Source organism: Engystomops pustulosus, chromosome 8, assembly GCF_040894005.1.
Source record: "Engystomops pustulosus chromosome 8, aEngPut4.maternal, whole genome shotgun sequence".
NCBI lineage: Eukaryota > Metazoa > Chordata > Amphibia > Anura > Leptodactylidae > Engystomops > Engystomops pustulosus.
This window is the reverse complement of record NC_092418.1, coordinates 31,453,413-31,470,652: the sequence shown is the minus strand read 5'-3', so window position 1 is coordinate 31,470,652 and position 17,240 is coordinate 31,453,413. Positions and strand designations below refer to the sequence as shown.

General features: G+C 38.9%; 1 protein-coding gene across 3 annotated transcripts in view; it reads left to right on the top strand.

The window, feature by feature from the left end:
• Positions 1-17,240, top strand: part of DNAH3 (dynein axonemal heavy chain 3) — a 272,966-nt gene that overhangs the window by 138,487 nt on the left and 117,239 nt on the right. For all 3 annotated transcript variants that reach the window (XM_072120542.1, XM_072120545.1, XM_072120544.1), the window contains exons 22-28: positions 3,961-4,077; positions 4,525-4,704; positions 6,493-6,629; positions 11,000-11,201; positions 13,131-13,223; positions 16,717-16,827; positions 17,070-17,184. In XM_072120542.1, coding sequence (XP_071976643.1) covers positions 3,961-4,077; positions 4,525-4,704; positions 6,493-6,629; positions 11,000-11,201; positions 13,131-13,223; positions 16,717-16,827; positions 17,070-17,184 — 955 coding nt within the window. The remainder of the gene's footprint in view (positions 1-3,960; positions 4,078-4,524; positions 4,705-6,492; positions 6,630-10,999; positions 11,202-13,130; positions 13,224-16,716; positions 16,828-17,069; positions 17,185-17,240) is intronic.

The window sequence follows — 17,240 nt, the reverse complement described above, 5'->3', positions numbered from 1 at the left end:
GGTTGTTTTGTACCTACATGCCCAGAGCAAAATATCAGAAAGGGTTATGTGGGGATTCTCTTTGGTTGAACAAGCCATGGTCTTCATATTGGCTACAATACAGTATACCCAGTATATGAGAGGCCCTTTTTTATTAATATAAATAATACATATCACATAATATCACATATGTGTTCCCTGCTGTGTCTATACACTGTGAAGTACAGTAATTATAACAGTCCATTACTAGTGATTTGTTTGCACATTGTAGATACTCTGTGCATGATATCCTGCTGTATAGGGACTCTATATAACATCATTTTGGATGTCATCAGACAATCTACCAAGACATGCAGAAAGCCCTTCTGAGCTATGTTTGACGGTTTTTTTACTGACTAAAGGTAGTGTGACAGCTGATCCTGCAGGTGGCGCTGCAGACGGGGGCACTTACTACCAGCCTTCGAATTTATGGGTTTCTAAACATGCTTTATACAAATATTCTTTTTGCAGAGAAGGCACAGAAAACAAACCATTGTGTAAATCTAAAAATAGGTGGATTGTTTATTCCTTTGTGAGATTTCACAATGGGCGAGCTATCGTCCGTCACTTCACTATATCCACAAGGCTGTGATCCATAAGGCTTTTCAGATTTTGTTTACAGCCGTGGTATTTGGTTTTGTGATTTCGTTCAGTACATAAGAAAACCTTTCTGGAAAGGTCTCTCATCTGCTGGCCGCGCGGCACACACCTTTACAATAATTGGGGTGCGAAGAGCTTGTTCAACATTCCTAATCTTGGCTGATTCTAAGCACGACACCTCTGTTTGTCGCTTCACACACTCCCACTAATGGATAATACCCTTGATCTCTGTTCTTTGATTGGGGAATTAGAGAAAAGCAAATGGCACTTTGCTTTGTTTAGCTGGTTTCATATATCAATGTAAGCCAAATTTTGACTCAAGGGGGAAAATTACTCCATGGCAAGTAGAGGAAGGGATGTTTCTGAAGAATACAAAACAATTTGAGTGCATGTAGAGGTAAAGTACATTGACTATAAAACAGAACTATTAGATCAATTCTATAAAATTTGACTTTTTACTTTTAAATACCTTCACTGGTTATATAGGTCCTATAAAAAGTGTTATAAGGCCTCTCTCACACTTGCGTTTTTCACGCGCATTTTCTGCGTGTGCTTTTGACGCGCAGAACGTGCATTGCACTCTGACCCATTGTAACCAATGGGTCTTTTTAGACTTGCATTTTTTTCACGCACACACACGCGTTTTTTTTTAACACGCATTTAAATCTCGACATGCTCTACTTTTGCAAGTCACGCACGTGAAAAAAGCACCATACAAGTCTATGGAGATGCATCAAAAACGCATTGCACTCTGAGACACTTGCAAGTGCAATGTGTTTTTAACGCATCAATTGCCATAGAAAAGATAAAGCTCAGTCCTGAGTCCATTTCATTCGCATTTTCTGCACGTGAAAAACGCATTGAAATTGCATTGAAAACGCGCGTGAAAAACTGAGACACTGAACAAACTCTGACTGAAAACTGATTGCACTCTGATGCAAAATGTGCGTTTTTCACTGACCAAACCCTGATCGCACCCTGATCAAACTCTGACGTGATCTGCAATGCAAGTGTGGAAGGGGCCTAAGGCATTTTCTATCCCACAATTTAGTCATTCAGTTGTTTACTGTAGTCCAGTGCTTGCAAGAATTATCGAAAGTTGTCTGTATAGTACAGATGTGTTGGGTCCTCCTGGGGAAAGGATGTTTCCTTCTATCTGTACTGTGGACTGCTATGGCTATAGCTGGTCATACACATATTTTACACTTTCCAATATGTGTTCTATATATATTCCTCTTGATTTTACCGATCACTTCTTCCTGTCATGTAAATTATGAAATTTCCTATAGAATGCCAGAAATCAGAGTTTTTGAAAACCATGAGGAATTGATACAGAAAGTTTATTGGAAAATTTTAGAACTTTTAATTACATAAACAATATTGATATTTGGTGAAAGCTCTAGCTTGGAATAATTTGAGTGCACTCTGAATAAAGATGAGGGAATAAGTTTTTCTCCCCTAAGAGTAAAAGAATTAGGCGTCCTGAATTCAGCTTTCCCCATGCACATTAAGTGGCTGATAGTTGTACAGCTTTGGCTGACTCCTGGCTCTGTAGAGAAATCATAATTTCGGCTGTGGTATGTTGTGAGTCATTGTTTATGTAGATGCTCCCAGTCCATTGGCGCTGTGCAGATGCCATGGTGGCACGTGCCAAAAGGATGCAGCTGCTCACGTAGATGATCAAGTCATGCTCCAGAGATCTCAGTGTGCACCAGGTTTATTTAACACCAATATTTCAACTAGAATGTTTATTCTCTAACATGGAACAACACATCTAGCAAATATCTATAGTTTTATTATATAAATAATACTAAGGACTTTTGTCCTTTCCTATCTTCAGCAATTGTATACAATATATAATCATAATTAAAGCATATAGTATATAGAAACTATGGGCGAAGGGAACCAAAAGCTTAATGCTATAGGTATGATCCATCATATTAAAATACAAAGGCATTGATGTCTTAGAAATAGTTGGAATCAAAAGGTGCTAAGATAGAACTTATGCAGAATGATGATATACATATTAAATGTAAGAGGAACTAACTAACATCCCTATTTCAGATTTTGCTTAGGTCCCCTTTTACGTTAGGGTTATCCAAGCTCATGATAATATATTAACATTTATGAACTGTATTGTATTTTTAAAAATTATCTAATGTTATCTAAGACTCTATTTGATTGTATTTTCAAAGAATATCACTCTATCTTGTTTGGTTAGGACTAACCATTTTGTTGGAGTATATATAGAGACTTAACCTGTCCTACATGTACCAAAGTGGGTATATGCTCTGTTTCTAGCAGCAACGGGCAAAACTGACTTTGGGATATTTTTTTATCTTATTAGGTGAACATCATATAGGTAAAAGTCCATTCTCTTTTATCAGTGGGAATGCTCTCTTCATGAATACACTAGATTCATAACTTATATGTCCAGTGTATTCTCTTATCGCCATTTTGACTAATAAAAATTGTCAAAATATTGTTACTATCTAGACTCCTTATATTGTTCGTATATAGCAAAAACAACAAATTAAAATGAAATTAAACAAGACGTCCATTCTGCCTACATTTCTTTATATATGTGTAACTCTCCCGTTCATGGCATTACGGCTAATTCGGCCCATGATTTTGGATTTCTTGTGGCGATCTTGGAGATCAACGAAGTGTATACCAACGAAGGTCTGAGCTGGCTTATATTTCAGCTTTAACCTGTGACACCTTTTTTGACACAGGTTATAGTAAAGTTGGCTGATTAGGAAGGAAAGATTAGGGGCCCTGGTGTGGCTCCTTGTAGGGGGGTGGCTATCCCATCCTACTCTTCTTTGCCATTGTACCCTGTTACTTATGTCTAATGTTTATTGGTATTTTTCCATTCAAATTTTGCATCATTGTGTGTTCTTGTGGTTGGCCCAGATATCCCTCCCCTGGCCCACCTTGTTTCCTGACAGAATGCAGGCTCAAAAGGGCCAAAAAGTCACAAATTCTATGGCGTGTGCCAGAAATTGTTTAGTACAAGGCCCCATAGTCTACACATAATTTCCCCAAAAAGGAAAGTTAGATAAAGTAAGCCCTTCTAGGAAAGGGTTAACCAGATGCATCAACACCTTTAAATGCGTTGTACAAGATACCATGATTGCTTTCTACCAAAACCTGCTGAGGGACAATACCTACCACACCCATGGACTGCAGCAACGCTTTTCTAATCTGGCACAATCCCTTTAGATCCACAAAAGGGTATGTTGCCAAATTTGTGTTTTACTTGATGGCTTGTGATACATGAGCCGCCTGTGACGTAGCAAGAACACCCACTAACATTAATGTAACCTTTGCTTCTCACAGAATACAAGTATCCTGTCGGCTGTTGATGATATCCAATTACTGCTCGACGATCACATCATTAAAACCCAAACAATGTGTGGTTCGCCATTCATTAAACCAATTGAAGCTGAATCCCGGGTAAGAGGAATTTGCAACGGTTATGAGCTTATCCTTACCATGAGTACATTATGTGCTTTAATTAGTTCTGTGAATGTCTGGTTAATCATCTAATCTATATTTATAGCACATAAACATATTAGGAAATTTCACTTCAATTAAAATCTGTCTGCAGGTGCCAAATTACGTCTTATACAGCTCAGCGCAGAACATGGTATACAGTAGCGGTGGGGCTTTTCGACATCTTATCCAAACAATAGAGTTGGCATATGTTAAAGTGCAACAATATTCAAAACTTTCTTTAAATTATTGTCTATCTATGTGCATTTATATAGATAAATATATGAAATTTAATTTATGGAATAACATTTTAGTTAAATTGTTAAATTAAAAAAAAATATACGGTATATATATATATATATATATATATATATATAAAATATATTTTTTAAATTCTTTCTATGACAGGAGTGGGAGCAAACATTGGTCCTAATTCAAGATATTCTGGATTCCTGGTTAAAGTGCCAGGCGACTTGGCTCTATCTGGAGCCGATATTCAGCTCTGAAGATATAATAGCTCAAATGCCAGAAGAAGGACGGAAATTCGGGATCGTGGACAGCACCTGGAAGGACCTTATGTCAGAGTCGGTATGTAAAGGTGTTTTAACACTGTCTTGAAAACCTTACACATCCTATAAATATAAAAAGCTATACCATTCATCATTTTCATTGTCCAGAAATGAGCACAAGCTACACACCATTATTTTTCTGTGTTCTTTGCTGATCAGCACATAACTGGACGTGACTTTGATCAATGTGATCCACCGTAGCATAAAGCCCAGAGAGCAGGAGCCACAGACGCATGGCTAGCTCTGTTTATCTTCCTCCATCATCACTAATGGATTATTATGTCTGGATATTCAATGTTCTTCCATTTGTATAAATATAGTAAAACCGGTTCACCCCTTTCTGCTGTGCTTCACTCCAGGAAAGAAACATTTACAGAAAATGTTGAGTTTTTTTTTTACTGAAATGTTAGATTTCAACAAATTAAAGAGGTTAATGGACATTATAATGATGTCTAAATGGTTGCAAAGAGCAAAACATAAACTGCAATTACAATACCAGGGTTAAAACGTCCGTCAGAGCCCTTTTATCTCATTGGCATATAATAAATATAGAAGATTGCCTGAATCACATTGTCTGTATCTATGACTAAGTGCCCCGGGTTTATCATGATGGATTTTGATGCTAGATTTACTTTAAGGTCTATAAATAATACCATTCATTTTATTTCTAATAAATTCATAGTTGCCACGTGGTCTCCATTTTATAAAGTTCACCGGAGAAGTTGTGACCTTCCTAAACCGAAGCAAAGGCTTAAGGCAAACAACTATTCAAAATACATTTTATTTTTTATCCAGAAAAATTAGAATATGTATAAAAGAACTAAACATGAGAGCCTGGGATATAAAAAATATAATAATAAATACAAACTATCATTATTATTATTTAAAGCACCATTAATTCCATGGTGCTGCACATTAATACATACATGGCATAAAAAAGATACAAAAGAAAAACAATAGCCACAAAACCAGATGTTTGAATCTGCCGGTGTGGGAGGCGTTGTCCGGGTGGCCTGTGGCTGCAAAAACAACAAAAAATGTATCCTTTTCCTCCGATGCTCCCATTGTCCTACTCTGCCACCTTTTAGTGTTGCACAATGCAGCATAACTTTCAAGGTGAGTGTAAGTAGTTAAGTAGTCGGGCAGGGGCACCTGCCTCTGTAAACAAATAGGGGCACGGCACTCATGAGTAGTGGCGCGGGACAACAGGAGCACCTGGGGGGTAAGGATAAGTTTTTTTCTATTGTTTTCACTGCCCCCCTTCCCACTGGCAAGATAGTTTTCAAACGTATACTTACGTTTCCCCCATCCCCTGTCATTGCAGGTGCTGCCCAAGCTCCTCTCCTCTCCACTTTCTGTTATCAACTCAAACAGGAAGCGCCTTGAACTTCCATATCAGCCAATCAGTGTCCTCAGCAGTGACCCTGCTCAGCCAGTGATTGGCTGAAAGAGCCTCTTTAGACATTTCCAGTGTATGTCAGACACCAGAAAGTAATGGGGATGTATTAATTCATTTTTCTTTTAGGTCCTCATATACGTACTATCTCTTTCCATTTTCCTCCATTCTTGTAGCAGCCTACGTAGCACAATTACTTGTCGATCACAATTGTAATCTTTCTTGTTTTTTTTTTTATTACTTTCCAGTTACTTTTCCATTCCCTTTAATCCCATTCATTCTTGCCTTGCCCAAAGAGATTAATCTTCCTAGGGCCAAGTTAGCCTATGCAATGCTGCTAGATATAACATAATACATTGCTTTTCACACAATGACACCTTCTCCTAACTACTGATCCTTAATGTTTATCAGGTTAAAGATACCAGAGTGCTTATCGCCACCAAACAGCCCAACATGTTAGAAAGGCTTCAGGAATCCAATATCCTCCTGGAAGACATTCAGAAGGGATTGAATTCGTATTTGGAAAAGAAAAGATTATTTTTTCCAAGGTAAATGCCGGAGAGCAACAAACACTTCATATAAGTCCTTACCCTCAGAGATTTCCAGCAAGAAATCACAGACTAGACATCTCTATGGAAGGATCAATACATTGTGGATATTATTGCTTCCATTTATGTAGCACCAGTATATCTCCCTGCTCTCACTGTGATCACATAGCAAAACTGAATTACTGAGATGTAGTTATGTGCTAGAGGCAGTTCAGTCTGAAGCCAGGAAACAAAGCAGATTCATGCAGACAGAACAGATACTCGATGAAACTGGCTAAAGTGACTTTGGATTGGGCTCATTGGTGCACGTTGTTTGATAGCTTTGGTGCATCCTGCCAGATATGTTACACTTCTTTACAATTTCCACAGATTGGCTAGTTTTACTCCAGTATTTTACATCAACCCACCATTTCTTATTTGTAGTTGCTTCAAAAGAACACTCAAAAGAGATCCCTGAAAACCTATCTACATGAACGTTCAGTCTGATCTGCAGGCAGCATGTTATAGAGCAGGAGATGCTGAGCAGATTGCACACATGTCCTATCTGCAGGCTGCATGTTATAGAGCAGGAGGAGCTGAGCAGATTGTACACATGTCCTGTCTGCAGGCTGCATGTTATAGAGCAGACAAGCTAAGCAGATTATACATAGTGTCCTATCTGTAGGCAGCATGTTATAGAGCAAGAAGAGCTGTGCAGATTGTAAATAGTGTCCTATCTGCAGGCACCATGTATTAGAGCAGGAGGAACTGATTAGAGTGTACATAGTGTCCTATCTACAGGCAGCATGTTATAGAGCAGGAGGAGCTGAGCAGAGTATGCATAGGGGGTCATTTATTCATTTTCTTCCTGCATTGTAATTTTTGAAATCTGAAATTGTCTACTAATTGCAACATTTTTTTAGCACAAAAAACTCCAGACAAAACCATATTTAAGAAAGACTTAAAAAATTAAAAGAAGTGACTTGAGACATTTTTGCGACATTTGTAACAAGGAAAAAGTGAGATTGATAAATTACCAAAGAAGCAGACGGATAAACGCCTGGCAAAAACTAGCCATGACAGAGATAAGATAAATGACCCCCATAGTGTCCTATCTACATGCAGCATGTTATAGAACAGGAGGAGCTTAGTTGATTGTACATTGGGGCACATTTACTAAGGGCCGTGCGCCAGTTTTATGTCAGACTTTGCACGTTCTTTTAGGTGTAAACTGCTTGCACAGGTATTTAAGAAGTGTCTGCGCCTCATTTGTGTTGAGGCTGCTCTATGCTTCGTGCGATACAAAAAAATTGAGCACTCTCTTGGAGCAGGGCAGGGGATGCCCAATTCATGAATAATGAGCGCCACAAATCCTGAATCTGGAGCCTCTGCATTCTACAAAGGTTTGCACTGTTTTTAGTAAATGTGGGCCATTGTGTTCTATGTGCACAACATTATAGCAAATCCACAGTATTGTGTTGCACGCTGTATATTAAAGCTGCACCAAAACAAAAGTTGGTGCACGCAGTGCAGGGTGCACCATATTAATGAAGACATCAGTGCATCAGTATTCAATAATTTAGAGCACCCTGCACATTACAGAGGCAAACTGCATATAGTGCACTACTTTTGATAAATGTGGGCCAGTGTTCTAACTGCAGGCAGCCTGTTATAGAGCAGATGGAGCGGAGCAGATTACAATGTACATCACTATGTTTGTTACTGTATATAATAGAGATGATGCAACACACCTCCTTCAATCAGCTGCTCAACTGAACCCCCACTGCTCAGATATTGGTGACTTATCCTTGTGATTCAACTGGTTACCAGTATAAAAATCTCAGAAAACTCATTGATTTATTATTGCTACAGGATAGCTGGAAATTCATAGGTGGATAATCCGTGGCGTTTTGCACTGCAATGCAAAGGTTGAACATGAAGGGTTTCCAGCACAAAATATAGCTCATTTGGGTGGTTCCACAGATATTCCAGGGTATTTTCACTATTCCAGCCTTCATTTGTTGCAACAACTTGTTTTGTAATACTCATAAATTGTTACAGTGCACCCAACCTTCACAACAGATCTGTGATGGGAATACGTGATATAAGATTCTGCAGAGATTCCAATGTTATACAGAGACATACATGTTTTTTCTTTCAAATTATGTATATATTGGTTGTAGGAGAGAAAATGCCTATTCAAAGGGGGAACCATATGGCAGCACAGGGGACGTTAACATATGCATGAAATTGTATAGTGTCAGCCCCAGAGGTACAGACATACAACCAGGAATTGCAGCGCAGATTATCAACTTAAAAATACATGTATCTGCACAGCAAGAAGTCATGTCTCGGACCACCCTTTTTCCTTAGCGATTTTGACTGGATTTTGATATTTATTTTCAGAACAATCAGCATTTTAGATGAAGGCTTTTCACATTGGGGATTTTAAGTTCAGTTCATGGGTAAATTTATTCAGCGAGGAAGCATTTGTGTACAGATTGGAGACATCAGATTGATCTGGAAGAGAACAAGATTTTGTATATACTCTCGGATAAAATATTTATAAAGTATATAAAGATGGGGTTGAAAAGAGTTGCTTAGTTTTTAAAATGAAGACTAAAACCCATGGGCCTGAGGGACTGAAAAAACTACACATTTTCATAAAATATACAAGTTAAACACAGTTTTACATCTATCATAAAAAATGTAAGCAAAGTTGAACATAACTGTTATTGGTAAATACATACATCCTATTATTATATTATAACTATATTTTTATATATTATTTTTTTTAAAACTTTATCAATGGAAAAACAAAAGAAAATTGTATAAATGTATCAGAACACGGTAAACAAAAACATACATTTTGTGAAAGCAAAAGGAACACCAAAAATTATATAAATTTGGTATTTCCCAATTTGTACTAATTTGCAGGTTGACAGTGAAATACTTCCATAGGGAACTCTGTAAAATTGAATTCCAAAAAAAGATGGTGGCAAAGCGTTTTACCATTTTTTATCTACAAAAAAACATTTGAAAATGGTTTTAAAACATTATGTGGTGTATCACATGGTGCCATTAAATAATGCAACTAAGCACTAAAAAAAGAAGTCCCCATTTGGATTTTTACGGCCAGAATGGGGCTTATTTACTAAGAGTCCACAGCAACACTTTCATCGGATTTTCCAATGTTTTCGGATTTGCACCGCTGTGACAGGTATTTAACCGGGGATTGTGTTGCACGCAGTTGGATTTTGGTACAGCTGCGCTGCCTTGCATGTGACACAAATCAGGGGGTGTGCCGTCGGACGATCCTACTGATTCGGACTGAGCGCGGGATGTAACATTCAATTTGTGTCACACGATCAAGCACTTACATACACCAGGAAAAAAAAGGGAAACTCTGTCGGACCTGAGCGGGGAAGCGACACATGCAGGATATCGGGCGCGTGATCTTAGTGAAACGTGGCACACTGCGTTATCGTCAGACAATGCACTTTAGGTGAAGTCTGGGGACAGGGTAAGTAAATGTGCCCCATAGTGTTTACAATGGTGATAAACATTTGTTAAAGGGATTTTGCTACAATAACTGTGGTTCCTTCTGATTTGCAGAATGGAGCAATGAAAGTCTACTAAAGTGTCACATACTTTAGATTGGAGGTACTTGTGCCCGATGTACTCTGCATTCACTTCTATGAGACTTTCAGGGCTACTGTTCTGCTGTTACACTGTCTCCCACATTCCCTTCTCCCTCGGCACTTCCCCTCATTTCGCCTAAAGTAATCTCACACATTGGGGCAGATTTACTTACCCGGTCCATTTGCGATCCAGCGGCACGTTCTCTGCGGTGGATTCGGGTCTTCCGGCGATTCACTAAGGTAGTTCCTCTGACGTCCACCAGGTGGCGCTGCTGTGCTGAAGTCTGCCGAGGCCCGCCGTAATGCACTGAAGTTCACCGGCCTATTCCTGATGAAGGTAAGCGCGAGTCCCGCGACCCTTTTTTTTTAAAAAATGCGGCGGTTTTTCTGAATCCGTCGGGTTTTCGTTCGGCCACGCCGAAATCGTTCGGCCCCCGTGCGCCAAAATCCCAGGGCAATACAGGGAAAATCGGCGCAAATCAGAAATATTCAGGTAACACGTCGGGAAAACGCGAATTGGGCCCTTAGTGAATGGTCCAATGGTAACCCCCCCAGAGTCCTTCTGGCTCATTAGCTTAATTTTAAAAGTTGTTTTGTGAAGGAAAGAGGTGGATAATAAATCTAAGCCGATTTTCAGTTACGTTGCCAGGATGTATGAGTAAGTGTCCCTGGTTTTCTTGCTTGATTTTGATGGCAGCTTTCCTTTGAAACATCATGTTTTTGCTAATTAGTTTATTTCTTTCAAAAAAGGTTTTTTTTCCTCTCAAATGACGAGCTCCTTGAAATTCTATCCGAAACAAAGGACCCATTACGTGTACAACCTCACCTGAAGAAGTGTTTTGAGGGGATTGCCAAGTTGGAATTTACTGACGATTTGGAGATCACTGGGATGATAAGCTCCGAGATGGAAACCGTCCCTTTAACACAGAAGATCTATCCGGCAAAGGCTAAAGTAATTTACTTGTATTTGCTTCCATTTCTCCATCCTTTTGCCCTTATTAGCCTTACTTTACTTTATAGCTGGCACTAAAATAAATCTATCTTGTATCCTGCTCTCAGGATTGTGGCTAATAAATGATCTGCTCTTGTATTGCGCACTGCTTGTTAAGTATTAGAAATGTCCTCTCCAATGTTAAGTGAAATGCTGTGTTTACATACTAAAAGAGGAGTAGTATAACCTGCTATATAGAAAAGACATCTTCAGAGCTGGAATCATTGGTGGTGGGCACATCTTACATTGAGGACGTTGCGGGGGCGGATTGCTTGACCTTGCTGCTGATTGAAATGCATTTAAATAAATGTCAACTTATGAGCACAAAACTGTATGCACTTATACATATAGCAGCTACTTATCTTCTACTTATTTTCCTTGGTGCTTTCTGCCTGTCTATGTTTTAAGCTCTGATTCATTAGGGCAGAGCTGTTATCTGTAGCTCCAGTATAATATCACATATAAGAAATGTATATAGTTTTATTTATGTATTAATACTTTCACAAAATCCTGTTCATCCTCACACGGGAGCAAGTGTGATGTGCCCAACTCACATTACACTTGCAGCGTTTAATGAGTGGAACATCCGGTCCAAATACTCACAACCCAAATGGAACCGACATGCTGAGTTTACTCAGAGGACCTCCCCCTGTGCGCTAGTGTCACGTTATGACGGACGCCTAGCGGTACGTGTGACCGCGGCCTAAGAGTGCATTCACACTTGGTATTAAAGCATTGGTTTTCAAATGCATCACAACAGCTGAGAAGAGGAGATTTGCCTAATTACATTGCTGTCAACAGTGCATTTACAGATTAACAAGTTGACACATGCGTTTTGTAAACGCAATTTTGCCAGCAATGTAATTAGGCAAATCTCTTCTTCTCGAAATGAGCAACCTTTTCATCACTTTTTCAAACATTTTTATGGGTGACAAAATGGCTAAAAAGTGTTGACATGGACATTGGAACTTATTTTTTCATTATCGTATTCACTATATGAGATAATTATTTTGATAGATTGAGCATTTTGGGATGAGGGATATCTAAGAAAGAAAGGGGATGATTTAAATATTTCAATTTCAATTGCTATATTTATTTTAAAAAAATATATAGATGTGCTTCATTCTATAACGGGGCTAAGGTATGGGCTCATTTGCATTCTAGAAAATGAGATTATTTTAATGATCTTCTAGTGTATATACATCTGTACAATCCATTTACTTTTGTCAATATTAGCAGTGAATTGGGATGACTTACCGTACCTTTGGGAGAAGGGTAATTTTAGACTGAAATGTCACTGTTTTCAGTGTGGAAAGGATATATAATTTATAACCCTCAACCCTGGGTAGAAACTGCAAGTTTTGTGAAGTCTTATGAAGTTCAGCATTTTATTTCCTATGTGCAGTATGTACATGACAGATGTAGTTTACATTTATCTCCTATATGTATTATGTATATATATTATTCTCTGTTGTTGATGTAACAGTTTCTGGTGTTTTTTTGATGATGACAAAATATGACAATTCATTAGATTTTATCTGGACAAAATATGTATATATTATATTCTTCCTTGTTCTTATCCATCTACATACCTGTCACTGGAGACTGTAGATTGCTGTCTGCACCTTTCCATCCTAGCATCAGTAATGGGCCAGTGATAATGAGCCTGGGCTAGTAAGCATCATTCATGAAGACAGATGTGCCTGTATGGCCGCCGCTGGTCCATCCTCACTAGATTAATTATTCAGGTCTTTCCTGAAGGTATTGTTCTTCCATATACAACACAAAGGATCAGACGGGACCTGACATGAGTGATAGGTCTCTGAGGTGATCATAGTGAATGAGAATCATGGTATATCGCTATAATATGCTGGTTTGCCTCTTTTCTAGGGCATGGTTGAAAAATGGCTTTTGCAAGTGGAAGAAAATATGTTGGCCAGTATGCGACAAGTCATTCATGATGGGATTGAGGGATACGTGGAGGTAAGGTTATTAGGTTTTTATTATAGCTATCACCTTAAACTGACCTGTTATGTGCCCCTTGTGTTTTATTCTTCGCTACAGTTACAGTGAATCATATGGCATATAGGAAGCAAGAGAGAGTTCCTCCACTGACTACCAAAAACCTAGAGGATTTCTATACAGCACAGTACTTATTCAAAACAAAAAAAGGAGCCCAATAAAACAATTAAGAGAAAAGTTTTTTTAGCAAATTATTGTCAGCATGCAGTATTTCCTGCATACTCCTAGTGTAAACCGTATTCTAGAAGTCCTGCAGGACACTGGGGTTTATCTCCATTTGATCTCCTTCATCTGAAGCCCAATGTACACATTACATAAAAATCGTCGAAGTCCGCAATGCTCAGCTGACAGTATTTTCAGTGCCTGCCTAATATAATTTCCTGACCCGCATCTGATCGCAGTGGCCTATCTGATGCAATTATTGTGTGAGGCCTTAAAGCCCTGGGGGTCGGGTACCAGTTCCATATTTGTGTTGGTCCTCGACACCTTCATCCCATCCACCCATCCAGAAGTACAAGGGTTCACAGGAACTACTAGGGCTAATCAGTGGCCTCCATGGACCACAAAACTTCACTCCTTATGTCACAAGTGGACTGAAGATTGGCCAAAGTTTGCATGTGACCCACAGCCCTTCCAGAAGTACCAAAGACTGGTACACTTTTTTTTAAATGACCCCCCCTACCACCAGCCAAAGGGGTTTTCCCAAGAATGCTGGAATACTCCCTTTGGGCCGGGTTCCCAGTTCCTTGTTGCATTGTTCACCAACACCGGGGGTCAAAGGCCCCACTTGGACCACAGGACACCACGTCCCGTAACATGACAAGTAATGCCCCTTGGTCTAAGGATTGGCCGAAGGGGGCCTGAACTATAATTAGGACAGTCATGGAAATTGGTGCAATAAACATGCTGCATTGGAATATACCCTTAGATTTTTTTTTATTCCTTTTTTTTTACTATTTATTTTAATAATTCTGTTAGTATAGATTCAAATTGGGGCATTTATCAATGTGGGTGCAGGGTGGCGCTGGAAACGTGGTCTATTTTTCATTGTGACAAAAGATTAGGAACTGTTTCCACATTCATGAAGGTGAAATAGAACTCCCTAGACCAGCTTATAGCTGCTCTATTAAAAAAACACTCGAAAAAAAATAGAATGTTGGATTCACAAGTGGCAACACAATTTTGCGCCCAAAAACAGAACAAGTCATGAATGTCGGAAAACCATCAAAATTGTGGCGCCAACATCTTATAAATAGGCTACAAGAGGCTCAGCAAGGGGAAAAAAAATTTACACCAGTTTTCCGTTTGAAAGGCGATGATAAATGACCCTCGTAGAGTTATACGGTAGTTTTATGAACCTTCTGCTTTATATTATAATGAATTCTTAATGATAGTTTCCTGTAGATCATCCAGCCCAGCACATTTGTGCCCTGCGCCGGCTTGTCAGTAAAATATAGACTTGCACAGCTTGACCATTATAAAATGCATTCAATAGGCATTAAACAATTTAATGTAAACTCCCACAGTAGAAATAACGTATCCTTCAACAGGCCGCAGCAAGGGCTCAGCGTATTAGTTACTCACACTAATGAAATCCATCTGGCTGTGCGAATGTAATGAACGTTTCTATCCCCACAAACCTGTTCTCTCCCTGTGGCACTGGCCTGTTCACTACACAGGGTGATACCTCCAGCTTCTGCTTTATAGTGTTACCTCATTTCCCTTCTGACCAAGAACTTCTGAACAAAAAGTGTTGAAAAACTTAGTCAAAACTTATATTGAATGATCTGGAAACAGTAGTGACCAAAGCTACATAAAATCCAGATGGTTATCGTAGAGCCGTACACTGTGGGAGCTCAGATAAGATGATAGGTCACACGTCTTGCAGAGTGATGTCAGTTTTCAAGGGCGACTTGCAGGATTTTAAAAGCCTTTGGGTAAGTGAATGGAGAAAACAACATGAAAAAAATCAACCTCAGTAAGAAACTGCAAAGTATTTCAAAGTAAATCTCCTGTAAGGAAAATGGAAGTTCAGGGAAAGTCTCTTTTACCTCTTACAATTTAACAGTAGGCATACATATAAAGCCTAGTTCACACCAAGGTCTTCCATTGACCCTTTGTTCCCCATAGACATCAATGCATGTAAGGTTACACTATTGGTATTCAGATGAGAAATATTTAAAGTAGGTTGCTGCAGAAATTAAAGGAAGTCCGTCTCCAGCTTTTGTTCCACTAATCTAAAAGAACACTCATGTAGGACATGAAAAATCCTTTGTTGATTTACTCATTACTCTCTTCCATTTACCTATAAAAAAATATAAAAAATCTATCATGGATAACAAGCATGAAAAAAACAGGAACACTTACTCATAGATCAAGGCACAGTGACTGTGGTAATCTGCTTATGTTCTTTATCCATGACCTCCTTCCTTCTAAAAGATCCTATAATGATCCTGAAAGGCTCTGTGTGTTGTTCACCAGAACCCCTCCATACTGTAGCTTCACGAGCTGTTACACTGTGAAGGAACACCTCCACCTTCCATTGTGTGAGATTACAGCAGACAGTGGGAGGGGGAAGTGATGAGGGAACAGGGGTCGAGATATGCTCCTGCACAGTATAAGAGCCTGTGAAGCTTCAGCACTGATAGGACACTTTTAATGCCCCAGAATCTCTTTGGCTTATTATCATAATTTTAGAAGTTGATATTAGAAGGAATGAGGCGTGTATTACAAATGTAAGAAGATTTCCACAGTCACAGGGCCTGGGTCTATGAGTAAGTTGTCCCTGGTTTATAATGATGGATTTTATTGTTAGATTAGGTAAATTGGTGATTAAATAGGTAAATGGGTTTTAACCTAAAACTGGAATTCTAACTAAGGCTTTTCAAAACCTGCCTGAATGTGCCGTTAGTTTAGTGGTGTAAAAACTTTAATTTTAGATTAATGCTGCTCAGACCTTCCAGTTATGGCCGAACCAGCTCATGAGTATGGGGATTCATGATATCATGGATTTCAACATGTAAAATAGTAAAGTTCTGAAAGACGATGAACTGTTACTGGAGTACCAAAATTGGACTGATTGACAAAGGATTTTAAGCTCCAACTGATGGACATTGGTGTGTCTGGTCTGAAACCTCCAAGAACAAATACCCATCAGCTACTGGTGGACAAAAACTTAATATTCTCTAAAAATACTATTTCCAGATAGCATATTCCTGGAAAGCTTAAAGTGCCCATACATAATGCTTGTTTAGTGACTTGGGAGAAAGTAGACGTTCTTTGATGTCTCTTCTGAAGATGTCTAAATAAAACTTTTGTGTATTCTTTGTGCGCTGTGAAGATCAGATGTCAGATATTCGTGTTATGTTAGATGAAATGATGCCTGTACATATAATAATTCTGTAATTCCAAAGTCTACGTTTTTGTGATATTAGTAACAATGTTGTCCATGCAGGTTCCTAGAAAGCAGTGGGTGCTTCAGTGGGCAGGACAGGTCGTCATATGCGTTTCCTCAATTTACTGGACAAAAGAAGTGTCTGAGGCAATTACTGAGGGCACTCTGTCTGTAAGTAAACACCCCCAGAGCTTTCTAATACTGTTCCTATGGCCCATTGATCTATCATTTCTTCTTCTATTAGCTAAAAAATTGCTTATAGGGCACTTTAGGGCACATTGTGCTTTTGACTAGAAGATGGGTTTCAGCCAAGTGCCAGTTAGCAAATGGCCATTTTAAAGACACCAGTAGTTATATTCCTATTGACAAGTACCAGAATTGCTCTTAAACATTTATCTCTTGAATTTCCGCAGGATTTTTTGGAAAAAAGCAATAAGCAGATCGGTGAGATTGTTGAGCTGGTCAGAGGAAAATTATCTGGCGGTGCACGAGCAACTTTAGGAGCCCTTACAGTCATCGATGTACACGGTAAGATCTCTTTCCAAAGATCTCTGTCACTGCAAATTACAGGTTTAGCGTTTTGC